Here is a 22,642-nt window from a genome sequence, read left to right as displayed (position 1 = left end):
ATCTTCAGTGTCTCGATGGAGTCAAGAGAAAGAAGAAAAAGTATAAGTTCCACAGCTCTCTGTAATAGCAAATTACAATAAATATATGGGTGGAGTTGACCATCATGATTGGCTTTTAGAGAGGCATGCTATTACAGTTAGGGGAAAGAAACGGTACTGGTGTTTAATTTCAAGAATAGTTGATATGTGTATCATTACCAGCTAACTTGAGTACGCCAAAACTCATCCCGGTGAAAAAATCTCAACAAAAAATTTGACACAACCTTACCTCAAACTGGGACATGGAAACGTTCATGGAAAGGAAGTCCAATAAGTTTACCACCTACATTAAAAAGAAATGTTACGGATGACATAAGATTTGATGAAAAAAGTCATATTTTGGAGAGACCCTAAAACCAACAGCGATGTCAGTACGAAGATTGCCAAGGAAAACTAAGAATATTTTGCAATAAGTGTAATGTAACATGTGTGTAATTTGTTTTTCTAAATACCTCTATAAATAATTGAAATAAATTGTATAAATAGAAACTACATGAAAAATAAAATTGACATTTGTTTTCAGAATATTTAAATGTATATCCCCAGTGTCCTCAAATGAGAACAACCATTATTAACCAAACTGAATTTTACAAAATCCTTTTAATTTTATTTTTATAAATTTCAATGTTTTATAGACCACTTTTATAAGTTTTGCATAAAAAATTCGCAAAATTAATAAAATGGGATTTTATGAGTTAAGGGCAAGCAGAACAATCCTGTTGATCAGCCTTTGACCCTTACTTCCTCTATTAGGCTGAATTATATTCTATCCTGGGATGCATTGTTTTCTACTTTGGCTAGTAATTCTGAATTATTGACTTTACTCATAGATTTTAACTTGTGCTTCTATAATGGTGGCTATGCAACTCTTTTTGCGCACTATATCAAAAGGTTGAAATTACGTTAGGATATGCGATAAACCCTTTGTAAGGTATAATTTTATATCATCTGAGGTACAAAGTTGTAATAAAAAGAATGATTTGTCATTTAATTTTTTACTTTAAAGGTATAGCTTTCTACTCTAAAGGTATAAAAGTATAGCTTACTAAGGTAAACTTTTTGTAAATCACACATCCTACCCTAAGGTAGAAACTTCATCGCTTTTTTTTTGTTTGTTTGTAATCTCCTAATGAAAGTAAGCTCTTACACTCAGTTTAATGATTCTGAAGCCAACGTCCAGCTATTACACATACGTTAATACAACGTTAGAACAATGTTGTGCGTTGCCTTGGCCCAACATCGACCGCCAACATTGTTTTATTGTATCATTTTGGTGAAAAATGTGACGTCGCGAACAACCAAGAAACGACGTTGGCTCAACAATGTATTTTAAGTTGGTATTGCCTTTTATTTTACGTTGATTCAACGTTGTATTTTACGTTGGCGAAACAAATTAAATTTATTTGTTTTATATTTTAGTATATATAAACACGTAAAATATTTAAACGCATATATAATTCTACATATGTACTTATACTTACATATTTCAACCATTTAGATTAACAATTAGATCAACATTGCTGATGGGTGTTGTAGTTTATCCTACTTTGGTTAACTGTCTTATAGGGGCCACATACCCGGGCCAGTGAAGACAAGTTCAGATCATTAAAGAGCATCATCACCCGCTTCGCTGAAGAGAGAAAGTTTGAGAGAAAGTTAAAAGAAGAAAGAAGTCGAGTTAGAGAGATACCATAAAGAATGCGAACAGATATTTCAACATTCATCATTCGTCAGTCATCATTGCTGATGAGGTTGGATTACACTAATTGTAATAATATTTTTGCATTTGATTACAAACGTATTATTCATTTGTTTTGATGGTTGCTTGATATTTCGTTATATAAGTAAGAGAAAAGTATATTTATGCAAAATATATTTCTAAAGCAACTAAATACTTGAATGAAAAATTGTTATGCGTTATACAAATATATATTTGGATATCTGTCTTTTCTCGATGCAAACACAACATTGATCCACTGTATATTACCCAAAGTTATTCCAATATATATGAATCAACGTTGATCCCATGTATATAATCTAACGTTAAACTATACACATTGGATGAACGTTAAGTTAGAAACATTAGATCAACGCTAATCCATATAAATTGGATTAATGTGGGTTTATACCCATTTGCTCAACGTTGATCTATAAACATTGAATCAACCTTGATTTCTATACATTGGATCAACAATGAGTTTAGATGGGAAAAACAGCCAACTTTTGCTACGTTTTCTAGATAGCTAGAAAACGTAGCAAAGCTAGATAACTTTGTATATTATTTTGATGTATTTTTTTAAAATTGTAAAATAGTCAAATGGACGCACATGTGCAATATTGGAATGGTTAGGGAATAAGGTATTAGACATTATACTTCAGAACTTATTGGAAAAGCTACTTACGTACTTCCATACATGTAATTTTGCTAACTATTTTTAACCACGTCGTTATTAAGGTTTTCATTAATATAAAATTAACTGAATTAACTGTTTTTGAAAACAAGATATCAATTTAAAAATAGCATGTATTGTTTATAATGGAATTTGTGTAGTGAATTATATACATGGCCGCCGAGAGGGATGGGGATAGACGGGGAAGAGTCCCGGGGCCCTATGTGTGTACAAATAATTTTTTTTATGAAGTCTTATTTATTCATCACTTATTTTTTGTCTTTAAGATTTTTAACAAATATGCTTTTTTTTATTCTTGCTATTTTTCTTTTGTAATAATAAAATTCGAATTTTTGCAATCGAATTTTTTGCAATTAAATTTCAATCGAAATTAAAATTCGAATTTTTTCAATCGACGTTGTTAGCTTTTCATTTGTTTTTAAAACGTTATCAGTTGTAAAGATTGCATGACTTGATCTCTCATTAATGCTGCATTTTAAAATTTTCGTTTTAGACACTGCTGATGTTTTTTGTTAGCGTATGTTTTTAATTTTACTTTACATTATGTAAATAACATATACGTGTTAAATTAAAGCTTTTGAAAATATTACAATTGCGTTAAATACAAACTATTTTTATTCAAATATCAATATTATTTAAAAAATGTTATTATTCGTAAACTTTAATTTGCATTATTTATTTATAAATTCTGTATAAAGAGCTACGTTTTAATTTCTGAAATACAGAATATGATTTCTCGACATAAATCTGGATACAAAAAACGAAAAAAGCGACAAAAATAGAATAAAGAAAGTTTTAGAGGTATGAGAACACTAGAAAATTTGGGGTTTAAAATTTCTTCAAAAACACAAAACACATGCCTATTGCGATAATGGAAACATTGATTCGGACCCATTAAGCGCAAAGAATGAAACGGAATTTGTTGGAATTTCCGCGCAATCTGATATTTCGACACTTTCTTTGTACACTGACTGTGCCAACATCGATATTGGAGTGGTAAAAGTAAATGTATCACCAAAAGAGGTCGAAGATGCCATTCTAAGAGGTCCAGAACCACACCCAACAACATTTCCTGTAGATAAACACGGTTGTCAATTACCTATCTATTTATTGAGCTTTTGTTTAAAAAATAAAGAGATAGTTCCTCGTGATTAGTTAGTTTGAAGCAAATCTAAAAATGCTTTGTTTTGTTTTCCTTGTCGTTTATTTTATAAATTTCATGAGCAAAGATCAATTTTTGCTACAGAAAATGGTTGGCAGGCTAATAGAGGGTACAAAAAATTATGACAGAATACCTGACCATGAAAAATCTAGTAATCATAAATCTTGTTATATCCAGTGGCGAAATTTAGAAAAAAATATTAATAAACATACCACAATTGATTGCTATTTAGTAAAACAAATACAAAATGAGACACAGAAATGGAAAGATTTATTAAAACGATTATTAGATGTAATTTTGTTTCTTGCTGAGCGTGGATTGGCCTTTAGAGGTGTTACTCAATTGATTGGAGATTCGAACAATCCAAATTTTCTAGGATTATTAGATCCGCTTTTAGAAGAACATATAAAAAACGTAAAGCAGTCACAAATCAAAAAGCAGAGATTGCAAGTACATTACTTATCGCCAGACATTCAAAATGAATTCATATCATGCTGTGCAGATTACTTGAGAACTTGTATTTTAAAGGAAAGAGAAACTATGAAGTATTGTTCCCTTATTGTAGACGCAACACCCGATTCTTCGCATATAGAACAAACTACATTCATTTTACGGTACGTTACTATTAAGTCCAACAAATTCGAAATTATGGAAAGATTTCTTGCATTTGTTAACTACAATAAGTAAACTGGAGAAGATATTGCTAGTTTAATTCTTGAAACGCTACAAAGGTATAATATTCCTATAAGTGACTGTCGCGCACAAAGATACGATAACGGATCTAACATGAATGGATCATATAAAGGTCCACAAGCTCGCATTTTACAAATTAATCCATTGGCAATTTTTTCTCCTTGTGCATGTCATAGTTTAAATTTATGTGGTGTTCATGCAGCAGAATCTTGTATTCATGTTGTAAGATTTTTCGGCACTATACAAAAATTTTACAATATATTTAGTAGCAGCCCACAAAGATGGAAAATATTAAAAAATAATACTGAATGTTCTTTGCACACTATGTCAAATACACGGTGGCCTGCAACAATTGAATATGTTAAGCAATTTGCTGAAAAAATTAATGAAATTAAAATAGCAACAAACGCTGTTTTGGAATTAAACTTAACGTCAGAAACTCGATCAGAACTTATTAGAATAAAAAATATATGAAATCTTTTGAATGCTTAGTACTGGCAAAAATATGGCACAAAGTTTTTGCAGCCATAAACTACAGAAGTACTGTTTTACAAGCTCGCAATGCAACAATTGATGTAGAAATAACCAATTTGCCAAGTCTTCTTGTTGAATTAAATACGATAAGAGATAGTTGGATGCTATTTTAAATAAATATAGATTGTTGGGCACATCTTTACAAACATAGAATTTTCGGGGGAAAAATATACTAAAAGAAAAACAACAACACACGAGTTAAAAAGGACACCGGCAGAAGAATTTAGAATTAATGTTTTCATGGATAGCATTATTGGAAATATGACAAGAAGATTTAATGCAGCAAAAGAAATAGATTCTTTATTTAATGTATTATGGTTGTTCCGTGACTTAAATGATCAAGAAATACAAAGTAAGTGTGAAAAGTTACAAAAAATGTATAAAAATGATATTGATGATCATCTTAGAGATGAAATACTACATTTAAAATCAATTTATGATGCCAATATACAAAATATTTCTCTTCAGCCTGTCGAATTGTTAAATGAAATTTAAAAAAAAAAATGGATGTGCTGTTTCCAAACATTATAATTGCAATAACGCTAATTTGCACAATTCCAGTGACAGTTGCCAGAGCAGAAAGATCTTTGAGCATGTTGAAAAGAATAAAAAACGTATTAAGATCAACAATGACACAAAATCGTTTAAATGACTTAAGACTATTGAGGCCGAAATGACTGCGACAAATAATTTTCAAGAAGTTATTAATTTGTTTGCGAGTCGAAAGGCTCGCAAAGCTCTATTATGAAAAAGCTCTATTATGTGTTTTCTATTATGAAAAAGCTCTATTATGTGTTTAACATTATTATTTATACAGTTTTTCCAAACTTTAACTTTTAAAAGATTTAAATAGTTTTAACTTTTAAAAGATTTAAATAGTTTTGACTTTTAAAAGATTTAATTAATTTTTATTTTTAATTTTCAATGACCAGAGCTCGCTTTCTGGTCCTGGGTATATGATTGATCATATTGAGGGCCCGTTAAGAAAATTTCCCCAGGGCCCGAAATTTCTCTCGGCGGCTATGAGTATATATACATTTTCTACCCAGAAAACATGAAATCCAATACTTATTTTATATAATATAATACATTGTTAATTTCTAAAAATGAATATATTATATAATGACATCAAATTTTTATATACATATTTAATATAATATATACTTAATAATTATTAATTTTTATTGAAATATATTTTCTTTAATTGATTTAAATGCATTTCTATATATTTTTAATTTTAGCCTTATGACCAAAGAATATATAAACCGAATAATCCAAGTAGAAACATGTTTTGTGAATAACCTCAAAACTATATACAATTACGATTTTTATTATATCTTCAAGCAGCACATGGTATGTTTTGTCTTAAAAACGCTAAATTACTTTTCATTGATTGGAAACTTTGGACAGCATCTTTGTACGGTTGATCACCTTGTAAAAGATCTTGAACAACCTAAAAATTTAAAATACAAAATTAAACATTTAAAATGAGCCCAACCGGAACTACTAGTTTTTTTCGGAATTAAAACCTGTAAAACACGAGTTTTTCACGATCCAGGCGTAAACCAAAAACACGCGTATATTACGGGCAGTTTTACACGTTTTTTTTGAGGTTTTAAAGTTCATTTTAAATGTCGCATGCCTTTACCTGTGGTTTCACATTTCTTATGGAAATTTATTATTATACAATACTACGTTGCCTTAACGGTGAAACCATAAATATTTTAACTGGTGTTTATGATAAATAGTAATAGTTAATTTTACGGAATGAAAACCATTATTGGCACGCGTAATACGCAACAGGAACCATGCTTAACTTTTTTTCTGAGTTGTGCTGGCTGGGAATGACAAAATCAATATAAGAAATTCGGGTTATTGATTTTTTCTATAGTTTTTAACCTTTAGCCATCGTAATTTATAAAAAAGCATTGTTTGACACTAATATAAAATTAAAAAAGTTGCTGGAGTTTACAAATTTTGGAGCTTACAATAACTAAACACGTTATTTTTGTTCATATTTAGCGTCAATATATAATTTATAATGCGCAAAATTTTAAATGACATTTATTTTCCATTATATGCTTATAGTTTAGAAAGAGAAAGTAAGAAAAGAAAAGAACTACCGTTTCTTTTCAAAAATGTCGATTTAGATAAAAACTTTCAAAAAAAAACAAAAAAAAAACAGAAATCGTCATATGTAAAACGTAATAACTTGAACTTGTTATATTATCACAACTTGAGATCCTCCAATGACGATTTCAAAAAACAATGGAGAAAAGTTTTACAAATAAATACTAAAGATAGAAGTATTGATGAAAGCCAAAAGACTTGAATTTAAAAAAAATTCAGTTTATTTGCATTAAATAAACTAAAACTTTTATTCAAAAATATCATTTTAAATATTAGTTTAGTCTTAAATGAACTGAAAATAAAACTTAAAATATACTTGCGTTTCAAAAAATTCTTCTTTACTAAATACACAAAAAGCTATTTAACCTAATTTCAAATTCGTTAATATATATGATATGACCAGGATCACAGACAAATTTGTAAGGTGTGACCAGATATCACAGACAAATTATTTCTTACGTATATCTTCTGCAAATTTACTTATTGTTGTTAATTTACGTCGTGCATACTTAAGAAATTTAAATAAATTAACAGTTACTTTTCACCTTTACACCAAACAAAACATATCAAATCTATTTCATGTAAATTGGTTATTCCAAACAATGATATTTACACCAAACAGAACATTTCCAATCTATTTCACGAGAATTATTTATTACTAATTTCACCAAACAGAACATTATCAATCTATTTCACGAATGTTATTGCAAATAATGATATTTGTAAAGCATGTCTAAGGTTTCAAGATAAAATATTTTTAAAAAAGAATATTAATAAACTAAATATGACACGAATAGTGATTTTGCAAAATACCAAATACAAAAATTCGGCAAGGCTCTTTGCTGAAGCGCGGAGTATTAAAGAATACTTAGTATATTATGTGGAAAACAGGTTCCAACCTGCATTGGTGAAGTGCATAATCAAACCACGAGTGTATTTGGCTGTTATAATTAATATACACATTATAAGTAACACATTGGGTTACTTATATTGTATATTTCGTACATACATTATTTGTTGATCGTTACATCAACAAACTGTGCTACTTTTTGTGTGTACATTCTGAAAATCACATTGCTTATTTGCAAATAACTAAATAAAATGGCATCATTTAATAAAAATCACTAATTTCGAAATACGTAGTGAAGACAATAAACTGGCAGTTTATTTACTGCGTTGCATCAAAATCTCACATGGTGGAGATGGAAAAAAAAAAAAGTAAGCAATATAATTGAATAAAACTGTTTAGTTATTTTATTTATTTATCAAGCTTGTTTTTTGTTATTTACTTTATGTGTATTTGCACAGTATGTACTTTAATTCAGATTTATAATAAATATTTAAAAATAAAAAAAGATCTTTTTTAAATAGATACCCTTACAACTTTTTTTTTTAATTTTATTACCTTATTTACCTAATCTTTAAATCAGAAGCGTAAGTGATGGAAAAAGTTTTAACTTATTACTTGATTGATAAATTCAAAAATTTTTTTTTTTTTTTGAGTGTTGAGTTATAGTTTGTTATTTGTTTCCAGCAACAACTTTTTTGAAAAAAAAACCATTAAAACAAACATTTTGAGCAATATGCTGTGTTAACTAGAGCCCAAGCTCTCGTTAGAGTAAAATATGAGGAAAAAAAAAAGTCCTGTCATTTCTATCAATTCAAAGATACCAGCAGTACCATGTACGTCAAAAAGATACCACTATTGGATCTATCATACAGAACAATACATCAACCTTACAGTACAACAGACACAGTTTTTTAAGTACGTAATACCACTAGTGGATCTATCAGTTTACTAGTTTTGTCTTTGACACTTTTTACACTATATTTAATGACACAGTAACCTTGGTGTTGTAGTTCTACAAAATTAGGGTTTGCTTTAATGGCATGATTAAAAGATTGAGAACTTAAGAAGAAAATAACTTAGAAAGAAGTCAAAGCAAAAAGGGTATAAAATGCAGAATATGGTTTTGCCAAATATTTTAGTCAAAGGGGCTGGAGCTGTTAACAAGAGGCTGTTATAACACATTATAAACATTTGTTCAATGTTCAGATCCAGAATTGAGGCTGTGATTGAGGTTATATTGACTATTCTAAACACATATATTTTGAAGACTTCATAAAAAAACTTTTTCAAAGTATTTTCCTTTTGTGTGTTTCCTTTTTATCCACAAACAAAAGCATTTAGTATAAAATTATAAAAATCATCTCTTCATTATGCAATGTCGTTCATTATGATGCAACATTGTTCATATGCAAGAATACATTTTTGGATATGTGGTTATAAAAAACAATTTTAAACATTTAATATCGTAATTTTAATCAAAAAGTACAAAGTGGAGTTTGAAGGATCAAAGATTTTTTATCTTAGCCAATATGTTTGTTTTTTTAATCTAGTCTTGATTTTATGCAAGTTGTCAAGCTCCTTTACAAAAGGAAACGAGAACAAATATATAATGTTTCGATTGTTATTTAATATGAATACAAATATATGATGTTAAAAGACGGTCAAGTGGTAGATTGAGAAGCATACAGTCTGTTAAGCACGTTGTAAAGCTTGTTTTGAAGTTTCTAAGAAAGTCTGTTTACTAAACAATAAACATCACTTAACTTCAGGAAAATCAGAAAATTTAATTATTTGATTTTTTTTAGGTTTTTATGTGGGTATCCATTTAATTTTTATAGTAAAATATTTTTGATGGTTTTTTTCCCCTTTGGAAACTCCCTCACATACATCACATTTCTTATTATTATTTATTACAAAATCTATTTGTGTCAAACTAAGTTTAAATTTACCCAATGTATACATTTTTATATATTATGTTGTTACTTTAGGATATAAAATGGGTGCAATAAAAATTTTATGTAAATCCAACACATAATTTCATTAAAAAACATACTTTTCTGAACAAAGAAAAATATTTTGATTAAGATGTAAGATTTTCTTAACAAATAAGATTTGCAAATATAATTTTCCAACTACTTATTGGAACGGCAAGTGTAACTTTTGAGTGCCTTTTACAGTGAGTGCAAAAAAGATTTGTATTAGTTTTAGTAAGAATATCTTAGTAAAAGATATTCTTACTAAAATTAAATTTTTTTAAATTAGTTACATCATTTAAAAAAATTTAAGCACTTGGGAAATCTTAAAACAAAAAGATTTAAAAAAATAAAGGAAAACACTGTAGACCAGAAAGTCCAATAGGTTTTACAGAGTGTCGTCTGGGAATTTTATAAATACCATTATAGTAACATAAAACAATGTCTTCATTAAAATTTCACAAACTAGATTGATATTACTTGTGCAGTAAACATGACAGCCCCTCTCTATTAAATAAACTACCATCCAATGCTATAACTGACTAACATCCAATGCTACATCTGACTTACATCCAATGCTACAGCTGATTTTATGCAAGCTCCTTTAAATACTGTTGCTGCTTCAAGCTCATCTGATGTTGAAAAGATTTTTTATTTTGAAGTTGTTATATAGTTTTGATGTTGCTATACTTCCTGTTAGATAGTATTGTTGTTGTTATACTTCCTGGTTATACTTCCACTAACTTAAACATAGTATTGGAATTTCTTTTTTTAATGATATTTTTAGTTTAATATAAAAAACCATAAATATTTACAACAATAAATTTTATAAAATGTTTATCTAGAGATTTAGTTTGCAAGTGAGTTGGCAAAAAAGGTTTTGGAAAAAAAAAACACAGCTTGCTAGGTTAAGAAAAGAAAAAAACAACATGAACAAGATGTTATTCACAAACAATGGTAACAATAACTATATGACTATGCTCATTATAGCATTAAAGGCCTGGCACTCAACTTATTTCTCTGTGGCTTTGTTAACCAAGGTGTTTTGGAGCTATGGATTATAGAAAAGCTAGTATAATAACAAAATAAAACAATAAAAACAATATAATTTAAAAAAAATAATAAATGATAATTTTAAACAACTCTAATTTTAAAAATCTAGCCTCATGAATATATTATTGTAATGTATATAGAAAAATATATATGTATATAGAAAATATACGTATATAGAAAAAAAATAGAAAACAGAATTATTAAACTTTCTATTGAGGAAATTTGATATTGTAAAAAACTGTCAAATATATTTTGACATTTAAAAAACACTGCTAGAAGTTTAATTCCTCTATCTAAACGAGAAGTCAATAAAATAGATTTTTGAGAAAAGTGGGTATAAGCAATATTTAATAGAAAATTAAAATAAAAAGTTCCTTTTATTATTTTTAGTTTTTATTAGAGGATGAGACAGAAATAATGAAAATAAATTGAATGATAACCTTTAATTTTAAGTGTTAGTTTAAGTACTTTTTCTTAATTCTTTAAATTCATTTATTAAAAACCATTAAACCTCTGCTTGTTCTAGAAGAGTATTTGATTCTGACACAAACAGATATTGTTTAGAGATGCTCTTAATCAAAAACTATATATGTTTAAAGATGTTTACAATAAACAGTTCATAAAAAGTGGTAGTAACAGCACCTTAGAAAGTCCACATTATATTTTGCTAAAATATGCTTTCTATAAAGTATGTAAAATGGTTAAATTTTGTTTAAAATCTTTGTAATATTTCATACAGTTTTTAAATAACAAATGCTTTACAAATTTACAGTGTTGAAGTCTGAGGACAAATAAAGCTAAAAATCCCAGACCCACTAACACATTTGTTACTTAACCTAAATCAAAGTTTGTCTATAGATACCATCAAAAAGTATTTAAACTTCCCTCATTTCTGGGGGTCTGATCAAAGTTTTGGCTGTTTTTTGGTTATTCTTTGGTAAAAATTGAAATTCCAACTATGTTTAAATGGTGTTAATATAATAAAAACAATGCATTATCAGTGAAAAAAAATCCCTTCTGACATTTCATCAAACTTAATGGGCTTTCTGGTCTGCAGTGAAAATAATAAAATTCAAAAATAATAAAATATTTCTAATACTTAAATAAAATATTTAAAAAAAGTATATAAAATTAGTAATTACTCAATTGAACTCTACCTTAAATGATGCATTTAAGTTTGACCTGTATGCTTTTGGTTTGCTTGGAAGTAAAGATGCAGTTTCTGTGGAATATTTAAGTTTAGACAAAAACTTTTTAACAGTCAGACCATTTCTACTAATTTTTTTAGACATCATGTCTCTTTCTCTTTTGATGAGTCTCTTTCCAATAAGTTCAAAGTCTTCGTCTAACTTTTTAATTCGCATCATATGGGCTTAGTAAAAAATCAAAAAAAAAACATTAAATTAAAATAAATTAAAAAAAAAAATTAAATTAAAATAAAATCAATAATCACAAACAAACAAAAAATTTACCATGAGTAAGACTATGAGCTAAGAAAACAAACTCTTGACGTTGTTTCTCATTACATTTAGCACGTTTACCTAATTAATAAAAAAACAGAATAAAGTTTCTCTAATGTGTTTTTATTATTTTTTATTAGCTCTATATAAGTTTATTTTTTAATATAATTAATATAAAAAAGATTTCTTCAAAAAAATAGCATACATTTTTCAATTGCTGCTTTCTCCAAGTTATTAAACATATGATTAGATTCAAAGCATTGCTTTTTATGCATGCTCTTTTGATTTTCTAAAAACGCAAGCATTTTATTCAAGCGATCTGATATCTTGCCATAACTTCTGACTAATCCTTGCGCAAGCTTGCATTTATTTTTCTCATTTACTAATTGTTGTGTCAATTCGTTCACTCCTAAAAAATATATAGTAAAATATATAGTAAAAGAAGTAAAACAAAATTGTTGTGTCAATTCGTTCACTCCTATATAGTAAAAGAAGTAAAACAAAATTGTTGTGTCAATTCCTTCATTCCTATATAGTAAAAGAAGTAAAACAAAATTGTTGTGTCAATTCGTTCACTCCTATATAGTAAAAGAAGTAAAACAAAATTGTTGTGTCAATTCGTTCACTCCTATATAGTAAAAGAAGTAAAACAAAATTGTTGTGTCGATTCGTCCACTCCTATATAGTAAAAGAAGTAAAACAAAATTGTTGTGTCAATTCGTCCACTCCTATATAGTAAAAGAAGTAAAACAAAATTTTTGTGTCAATTCGTCCACTCCTATATAGTAAAAGAAGTAAAACAAAATTGTTGTGTCAATTCGTCCACTCCTATATAGTAAAAGAAGTAAAACAAAATTGTTGTGTCAATTCGTCCACTCCTATATAGTAAAAGAAGTAAAACAAAATTGTTGTGTCAATTCGTCCACTCCTATATAGTAAAAGAAGTAAAACAAAATTGTTGTGTCAATTCGTCCACTCCTATATAGTAAAAGAAGTAAAACAAAATTGTTGTGTCAATTCGTCCACTCCTATATAGTAAAAGAAGTAAAACAAAATTGTTGTGTCAATTCGTCCACTCCTATATAATAAAAGAAGTAAAACAAGCTTATGAATAAAAGTTGAAATAAAAAAATAAAAATTACATTTTAAAAATATAATTAAATTTAATACTATTCACAACATTACACAAAATAAAATAGATTAAATATTATACCCTACTTATATTATTTGCAGACTTGTTAAAAAGCATTTTTATTACAAAAAGAGCTATTTATCTCTTGTACCATTTTTGTTGTACTAAATTTGATATTTTTGAATTATTTAAATAGTCTTTAATAATATTGCTTATGTGACATTTAGAAAGCATCATATTTAAATTATTTAACAACAGTAATAAAAAAACTTAACTACCATTGTTAAAAAAGTTCAATTTTTTACGAAATTTTAATTTTTTGCTAAAAATTAGATTTTAAAGGTAATTTTTTACTTGACTTCTCAAAACAAGTTCGAGAAAAAAATATTTGTGTTTTTGGTTAAATATTTTCATGAAATTGAATTTGGTTTAATTTCATCTAACATTAGACAAAATTTGTTAACTAAAGTAACAGTATGTTTTTGTTTTCTTTGGTTTTCTTCAAAACATTTTGAAACATGAACTTTCAAAAGTATATTTCTAAATTGCTGACTTTAAGTTAAAATTAAAGAAAAACTCATACATTGCTGTACCTAAAGAATGGTTATCTGAAACTAGACATTTTAAAGTTGAAAAAAGTACAAAAAAAGCTACAAAACTTTAAAAAAAGTTTAACACCTTTTAAAAAAAGAAGTTTTTCAAAAAAGATTTTGTTTTATATTGATTTCAATATAAAATACAGAAAGGTTATGAGGAGATTAACTGGATAAATGACTCTATGTAAAGCTCAATTAAAACATTAAATTTTTTTTGGTCATAACCACATAAAAAAAAAAAAAAAAGTTCATAAAAGACATACTGTAAGCTAAATATAATTTGTTTTCATGTAGAAGTTTGGAATGGTTTACTGCCATATATTATAGAATCAATAACAAAATCAATTCAAAATAAACTTGATAAATCAGATTATTGCAAAATTATTTATTAAATAACACTTAATAAAAGTTATATACATTAATAAGCAAACAATGCTATTATAAAAACATTTATAGCTGTTATAGCACAACATCTGTTATTGAGTCTACAATTGATGTTTCAATCAATTGTCACAGTTTATATTATTGTTATTAATGATGTATGAACTTTTTCCTTTTTAGGTTTCTTTTTCATAGTCACTGAGCCCTATTTTCTAATTCAGAAGCAAATGAATGAAGACATTGAAATTAGTTCAAAAATATTTAGAAATGACGAAATTCCAAACAATCAAAATTAAAATCAAACAATCAAAAATAAAAACAAATTAAAACAAAATCAACTTTATTTTTTAAAATAAAAACTAAAAAATATCTAAAAAACAAAATAATCAGAAAATAATTTACTAAAATAAAAACTAAACTGAAAGGTTAGAAAGAAATCACTCAAAACTGGATATAATTATCGAATTTTAAATTTAAATGAACAATTTTAATATTAAATCAAGTCAACAAGTTCTCAATAAATTAATTAACAGTTACTCAATTTTTAAATTTAACAACTATTAAAAAAAAATTTTGAGAATTATTTTCGAATTAATTAGAAAATATTAAATTTTATTTTAATATTTTAACATTTAAAACTAAAACAAAGTCTTTAATTTTGCTTGCAGAAAAAAATAGAAGCTTTTAACATAAGAAACTGTTAACTTGTTAAATGAAGTGAATGAAAAAATATAATTAATATAAATTAGGTGAATGAACAAATATAATTAATATAAATTGAGCTAACTGTGAACAAGTTCAAAAGCATTTTAAGATTCTAAAGAATAAAGTTCATACTAAAAATCTTTTTTGCTTAGTTTTTTTTGTATTTATCTTGAATTCAAGTCAAATTTTTTTCTACATATAGTTTGTATTGATTTAGCATACCAGATAAAACTTTAACTTAGTTCAAAAATGTATGCCTTTTTCATAGTAAAAAAAGTTAAATTAAACAATTTTCATTATGAGTAAGAACCCAAATATAAAATTTGATTCTGATTCAATAAAGAGAAAATATTAAACTTTTTTTTAATTCAAGACAAGCATTCATTTAAACTTTTTAAACCATTTTAATTAACCATAATGACTTAAAGAAATCAGGTTGCAGATTTGTAAATAGGGTTTGAGAGTAAAGTTTTTAAATTAAAAAACTTTTTTTTATTTTTAAGTACTTTAATTCTATACAGATTTTAAGTAAAAAACTCACCAACTGATTCATCTTCAGCAAAATTATTCTGGAGAGTATAATCAGGATTTATATCTAAAGCTTCAAGAACATCTCTATCGGTTAGTGAAACAGAATGAAATTCACTGTAAATCTGATGTTTTATCTCTTCCATGGTTATATTTTGATATATGTTATTCTAAATTAGAGCAAAAACATCACACAAAAATGTAATACTTTACAAACATAAATGCTAACCATGTACCAATAGAACTACTCCAGCCAATAGATGTTAATACTGATAAGCTTCATATTAAGAGTCAATTGGTATTATGGCTAACTTAGTAAAATAAATGCAATTTCTATTATGGTCAAAACTAATTTTTTTGCTGATTAATAAAATATTGAAAAGCATACTGGTATACAAAATGAAAATAAAATACTGTAGTAAAAAATATATAAAAACTTGGAATATACTCTCGAGTCCTTAATACAAGGGGATTTGGGAATAAATATAGGGAGGGGGTGTGGGAATTTCAGTCTATATCTATGAAACAGGGGGGGGAGGGGAATTTTTTATGTTACCATATAAGTATTTTTTATAAAAAAATTCAGTTTATATTCAGTTTATTTAAATCTAGCATGGCTTGCGGTAAATTGTGCATTTTCTAACAGCTCTTTTATAATAATTTCAATAGGATTTAATATGTTGATATAGGTTTTATACTTGGGCAAGAAATAAATAAAAGCTCATTTCCGATAAATCAAGATTTACTTGGCCGCTGGTTTTTAAAGCCTGTTGACATTGAAAAAATTTTATTTATCAGTGACTGAAATAATTATTTTTCAATTTGTAAGACCAACCTTCACCAATTTTTTTTTTCTTTTTGATAGCAAGTAAAAATTAATAGAGGGGGGGGGGGGGAAGGGGGTCTTATTGAGCTTGGGGTGGGAGGAAAATTTTTTTAAAAATTAAGAAACGCCCCTCCCCCCCTTTATTAGGGACTTAAGAGTATGGTTTAAAGCAGTTAATCAAATCAAGAACTTTAAAACAAATATTTCTGTTTTTGTTATAAAGTTAGCAAATCTAAAAATTCTAAGTATAACTGATGTTTAGCTAACCTGTTAAAAGTAAGTAAATAAAACCTGACATTAGTGTGAATTAATTGATAATCACTAATTTTATATATATATATATATATATATATATATATATATATATATATATATATATATATATATATATAAAAATATATATATATATATATATATATATATATATATATATATATATATATATATATATATATATATATATATATATATATATATATATATATATATACTAGTGACAAGTTGTTTGAGAAAAAGTTGTCAGTTAGTCAACACTTATATTGGATAAATCTTTAGTATTTGAAAATAATGATAATATTATAAATGAAACTGAAACCATGAGTATGACAGAGGATGTTTACAACATTAAACATGTGGAACGAAGTAAAACATCTACAGAGTAGAATAAAGATAGTTTAAATAAATCTAAATCTTTGATTTCAACAACCGAAAGTAAAGGAACATTAACTAAAAAAAGGAAAAAGACCCGAGAAAATTGGCCAAAAATATAAGGAAAATAAAAAGAGAGTGAGGAGAGCAGGAGAAAATGTTGATATTAAAGGACAACAACATCCTGCAAAAAAAGTAAACCAAAATGCAGTCATAAATGCAGTGATTATTTTTTTTAATGAAGAAAGAAATCAAATAACAAAACAATTTTATAAATTGTCGGATAAGAAAAAGCTACATTTTTATAGTAAGTACACCATTAGGGGTGAACTATTTCGGGAGGGAACATACAAAGAAAAGAGCAGCAAATCACATGGTACAAGTATTATTTAGAACACAACAATACATGTTTGCAAGTTTGTAAAGACTTTTTTGTGGCACACTGAGCATCAATCAACAACGTATATATTACTTTAATAAAAAAACTCAAATTTAACATCTTTACCATCACCACTTAAAGGTCGGATTGTCAAAAAACATTTATCAAACGAAAAACTAGAAATGGTTAGAAATCACATTATATTGTTTCCTGTTGTCGAATCACATTACTGCTGTGCCAAAAGCAAAAAACAATATATAGATAGTAGTTTAACTTTAACAAAAATGTACGATCTGTACAAGGTTACAGATGAATATTCTGTAAAATAAAATATTTACAGAAACGTCTTCAATAAGGAGTTTAATTTATCATTTTTTAAAGCTAAAAAAGATATATGTGATGAATGCAAAGAGTATAAAATCCTTGAACATCAGAAATCAGAGGAAAGAAACTATCAGCAAGAATTGCACATCCAAAGAAAAATATAAGGATTTGAAGAAAGAACGAAGGAATGACAGATAATTAACAGTATAATAGTTGTAGTTTTTGATCTTGAAAATGTTTTTAATGCCAAAAGCTAATGTATCAAGCTTTTATTATTTTAGTAAACTTTATGTTTACAATTTAACTGGTCTTTGTAATATTAAAAAAAGGGTATACAACAGCATATGGTCCAAATACTTAAGCAGGAGATCTGGCAATGATATTGCTAGTGTAGTTGTGAAAATATTAAAAAATATAGTAAAAGACATTCCTTATATAAGTAAAATCATTCTGTGGTCAGACAGTTGCATTCCACAAAATAAAAATTCAATAATGAGTTTAGCATTACTTAATTTTTTAAAGTCAGAAGACAGTGGCAAGATTAAAATTACAGAGCAAAAATTTTCAGAGCCAGGACACAGTAACTTAAAAGAGATTGATGCTGCACACAGTGTTATAGAGCGTTAGAACTTAGAAGCATACAGTCCAATTAGATTGATAAGAGTATTAAAAAACATGCCTACAAAATATAGTAATTACAAAATCCTGCAAATGGTTACCACAGATTTTCTGGACTATGAAAAAGCAGCAACCTCTCTATTTTCTAAAATTCCTTACACGAAAATAAAATAAATTGTGTACAATAAAAATACAATTTTAAAAGTCAATTTTATACATATATATATATATATATATAGATATATATATATATATATATTATATATATATATATATATATATATATATATATATATATATATATATATATATATATATATATATGTATATATATATATATATGTATATATATATATAGATATATATATATATAGATATATATATATATATAGATATATATATATATATATAGATATATATATATATATATATAGATATATATATATATATATATATAGATAGATATATAGATATATATATATATATATATATATATATATACATATATATATATATATATATATATATATATATATATATATATATATATATATAATATATATATATATATATATATATATATATATATATATATATAGATATATAGATATATATATATATATGTGTGTGTGTATATATATATATATAATATATATATATATATATATATATATATATATATATATATATATATATATATTTAGATAGATAGATAGATAGATAGATAATAACAGTAACCTTTTTGATCATCTTAGTAAAACCACCGTCATTATCAACATTGTCATCATTAACATAAACATCAGTGTCATCATCATCATCATCATCATTATTGTCATCATCATCATTATCAGTAGCAACCTCTTCTTCCAATTTTTTAACTTCTTTTTCGTTTTCAAGTGCTTCTTTATTTACCTGTAACATAAGTTATCTTATTACTCATCTAAGTTTATAAAATTTTCATAAAAAAAACACTTTTAACATAAAATACTTTTCATATGAAAAGACATTAAAAAAGGAATAAAAAAGAAACTTAAATAGAAAATCAATGTATTGATAATATTCAAAACATTTCATAAATTAACAGTGCTACAAAAAAAAAGGTTTTCAAGTTGTCTCTTTTTTGCTAAAAAATATCTTATAATACAACCAGAGATACTTATACAATATATTATACAATCAGAGATACAGGCATATATTATACAATCAGAGATACAGGCAATCAGAGATACTTACTGCAGTAACGGGTGATGCGGAAGTTATCGGACAAAATAAAAACGTCAATAACTTATTTATAAATAAAAAAACAAACTACTATTAGATTTTTTTAAATAAAGCATTTATTTTTTAATAAAATTATATCATCTTTTATATGAAAAAACACCACCATCTGCAATTGATCTCAATTTTGCTCTGACGCCTTTCATATTCGACTGTAAAAAGTTTAAATCAATTTCTTGTAGTTTTAGTTTAATGCGCTCAATCAAAACTTGCTCTATTGAAGCTAGCCAATCTTATTTGCCAAATGTCCCCAAATTTTTTCAATTGGTCGTGCTTGAGACACATTTGGGGGATTGGATTCTTTACCAACGTAATAGACATATTGGTCCATCCAATTTAGAGAATCTTTAGAATAATGAGAACTTGCTAAATCTGGCCAAAATAAATAGTTAAAGTCTCCATGATACTTGTGAATAAATGGAAGAAGTCGTTTTTCTAAACATTCATTAATATAGATTGATGAATTGATCGCTACAGCCTTGGAAGTGCGAAACAATGGCTCGGACATACCATGGTCAGATATGGCTATCCACATTAATAATTTTTTTGGAAATTTCTCTTTTCCTATAAAACGAACATTTTCTGGGCATGTCTTTTTGTTGTTTATGTAGTATCCAGAATTTCCAGGCTTGTTGTCCCCTGCAAAACAAAAGTATTTTTCGTCATCGATGACTAGAAGCGATTTTGTGTTATAGAGTTGGTTAACTAGTTTCCTGCTTCTTTTCTTTTCCTTTATTTGTTGTTCTATAGTGTATTTTGGAGTCTTTTCACGTTTTCTATATATAATATTCACTTTTTTTAACTGACGACCAATTGTCGATTGATTTACACCCAATTTAAACCTATTTTTCTCTGACTGACCCCTTTTCGATTGTTGACAAGCCTCTTTAATTCGGCTTTCTTTTCTCTAGTCCAGGATGTTGGACAACCAGGGTGCTTTCTATCAGAAAACGATTGAACAGTTTCAAGTCTTTTTAGGTTATCATATTTTGTACTTCGAGCAAATCCTTCCTTTTCAAAATGATTTACGATTTTTTTTTTTTTATATTAGGTTTATTTACAATAAACATTTTTAGTCGCTTTCGAAAAGATTCTTGTTCAGCTGCATTTAACCTCATTTTAAATAATTGTGTTTAAAATAATAAAGTTTATATTTTATAGAACGTTTATGCCTACGCATAAAACCACAAAAACTAATTATTATGCTCAAGTAATGAAATTAGGATTTATCCGATAACTTCCGCATCACCCGTTAGAATATAAGATTTATTTTACCTTTATGATCTAACTTTGCTCTTTTAGCTGATTTGCATGCATGATCACAACATTCTAACCAATTTATCTCCATGGTAACATACTACTACTTTTCATAATGATTACTACTCAAGTTAAACTATGTCATTATGACTATTTAAAAAAAACATTACCGTAGAAACAATAGTTTTAGTTTTTTCATCAAAATAAACTTATAAGCAATAGAAACCTCTTACTTCTTTTTCATCTTCATCTACTTGAAATAATTTTGCTTTTGTCTCCTTGATTTTTTCACCAGTTGCTCGTATTCCAGGATAAATTTTATCTGTGATTGCTTTACCAATGGATTTCATGAAACCCATTTCAAAGCATGTTTCTGTATCAAAAACTTTGTTTTGGTTTCCCATAACAGTGACATTCAATTTGACACCAAAACAAGCCTTCGATGCCAACTCAAGAGATGTGTCAAAGCAAGCATGATGAATTTGGATAATATTTTTCTTAAGGTACTCAGAAACATCTTTAACAGCCTTTAATCCGGCTTGAGCATAACTTGAAACACTATTACTAATAGCTTCTGTTTTATCTATGATTGTTTTTGATTTTTTAACTAAAGCTTCTGCTGCGTTTAAAATACTCATAACCAACTTGTATCTAACTTCACGTATCTGGAGAAAGAATAAAATTTTACACTAATTAAATTATAAAAATTAATAATATAAAACAGGTAAATTGGTTCTCAGGTCTTTTTTAACTGTGGAGATAATAATTTTTGGAGATAAAGATATGGATATAAATACCTCTTGCTTTGCTTTCTTTGCTACTATTTTAATAGATGCATACTTTTTAGCCATCACACACTTAGCTAAACATTTTTTGTTTGCATAAAACTTTCCAACTTAAAAAAAAATTAATATAATATATACATGCTATCAATAGCATATGTAAGGAGTAAACATTTTTATAAAAAACAGTTAGAAAAAATAAGGGTCTTGGTTATGTGATGCTAAACCAGATGTAAATGATGTAATTTCTGCATTGCCAGAAACAGTGAAAAATCAATATTTACATGACTAAAAAAAAAAAAAAAAAAATACCTCTCTATTTCTCCATGTAAATCTAGGAAAAAAGCTAGAGAAACACATGAAACAAATCTGGTATTATATTAAAATCATAAAAACTATGTTGATACAACTCTTTTAAACTTTTCAACAAACTTTTACTTTGAAAAATGAATGTATCAAAAAGTTTTTTGTTTTTTTCAGCTTTTTCATAAACATAGCTTTGGAACTGAACCTATTTGAGCTGTTTCAACACCCTGGGTGTATATACTAATACAATATTTAACATAGGAAATACTAAACATTTTTATACAAATGCATAACTATTGCATATATATATAAAAACGTGCTAATTGTTTTTTGCGTTATTATCGCGATTTTAAAAGAAACAAAAAAAAAAAGCAAAAAAAGAATAATGAAAGAAAAGATTGCTGCCCCATACAAATTTTCATTCGATGGATCAGCCCTCCTTTGCGGCCGCAGGTAATGGGATAATTTATATATGTACTAAAACCTCCAACAGCAAGCTATTTCAGTTTGACATAAGAGTTGTTATATAAATAACCATTCATATATATATAGATATATATATATATATATATATATA

At 26.7% G+C, this 22,642-nt stretch overlaps 2 protein-coding genes across 3 annotated transcripts in view; one reads left to right on the top strand and one right to left on the bottom strand.

The window, feature by feature from the left end:
* The first annotated feature begins 3,699 nt into the window (after window positions 1-3,699).
* On the top strand, window positions 3,700-4,299 carry LOC136083289 (uncharacterized). Its single transcript, XM_065802690.1, has one exon. It carries the CDS (start codon window positions 3,700-3,702, stop codon window positions 4,297-4,299), a length of 600 nt encoding a protein of 199 aa, XP_065658762.1.
* Window positions 4,300-6,111: 1,812 nt separating this feature from the next.
* The window catches only part of LOC101237303 (uncharacterized), a 68,019-nt gene continuing 51,488 nt past the window's right edge, over window positions 6,112-22,642 (bottom strand). Inside the window, exons 17-24 of one of the 2 annotated variants that reach the window (XM_065803683.1) lie at window positions 21,775-21,872; window positions 21,211-21,642; window positions 19,181-19,354; window positions 15,661-15,817; window positions 12,511-12,714; window positions 12,318-12,386; window positions 12,003-12,217; window positions 6,112-6,292 (exon numbers count right to left, since the gene is read on the bottom strand). In XM_065803683.1, the coding sequence (XP_065659755.1) occupies window positions 6,179-6,292; window positions 12,003-12,217; window positions 12,318-12,386; window positions 12,511-12,714; window positions 15,661-15,817; window positions 19,181-19,354; window positions 21,211-21,642; window positions 21,775-21,872 (1,463 nt within the window). In that variant the 3' untranslated portion in view covers window positions 6,112-6,178. Of the gene's footprint in view, window positions 6,293-12,002; window positions 12,218-12,317; window positions 12,387-12,510; window positions 12,715-15,660; window positions 15,818-19,180; window positions 19,355-21,006; window positions 21,081-21,210; window positions 21,643-21,774; window positions 21,873-22,642 lie in introns of those variants that run through there. The other variant, XM_065803684.1, reaches the window with a different exon arrangement.

This window comes from Hydra vulgaris, chromosome 08 (genome assembly GCF_038396675.1).
Source record: "Hydra vulgaris chromosome 08, alternate assembly HydraT2T_AEP".
Taxonomy (NCBI): Eukaryota; Metazoa; Cnidaria; class Hydrozoa; order Anthoathecata; family Hydridae; genus Hydra; species Hydra vulgaris.
This window is presented reverse-complemented; position numbering and strand designations above follow the sequence as displayed.

Excerpts from the sequence above, each read along its gene's own strand:
- LOC136083289 (XM_065802690.1), top strand. The coding sequence starts at position 3,700 with ATGGTTGGCAGGCTAATAGAGGGTACAAAAAATTATGACAGAATACCT.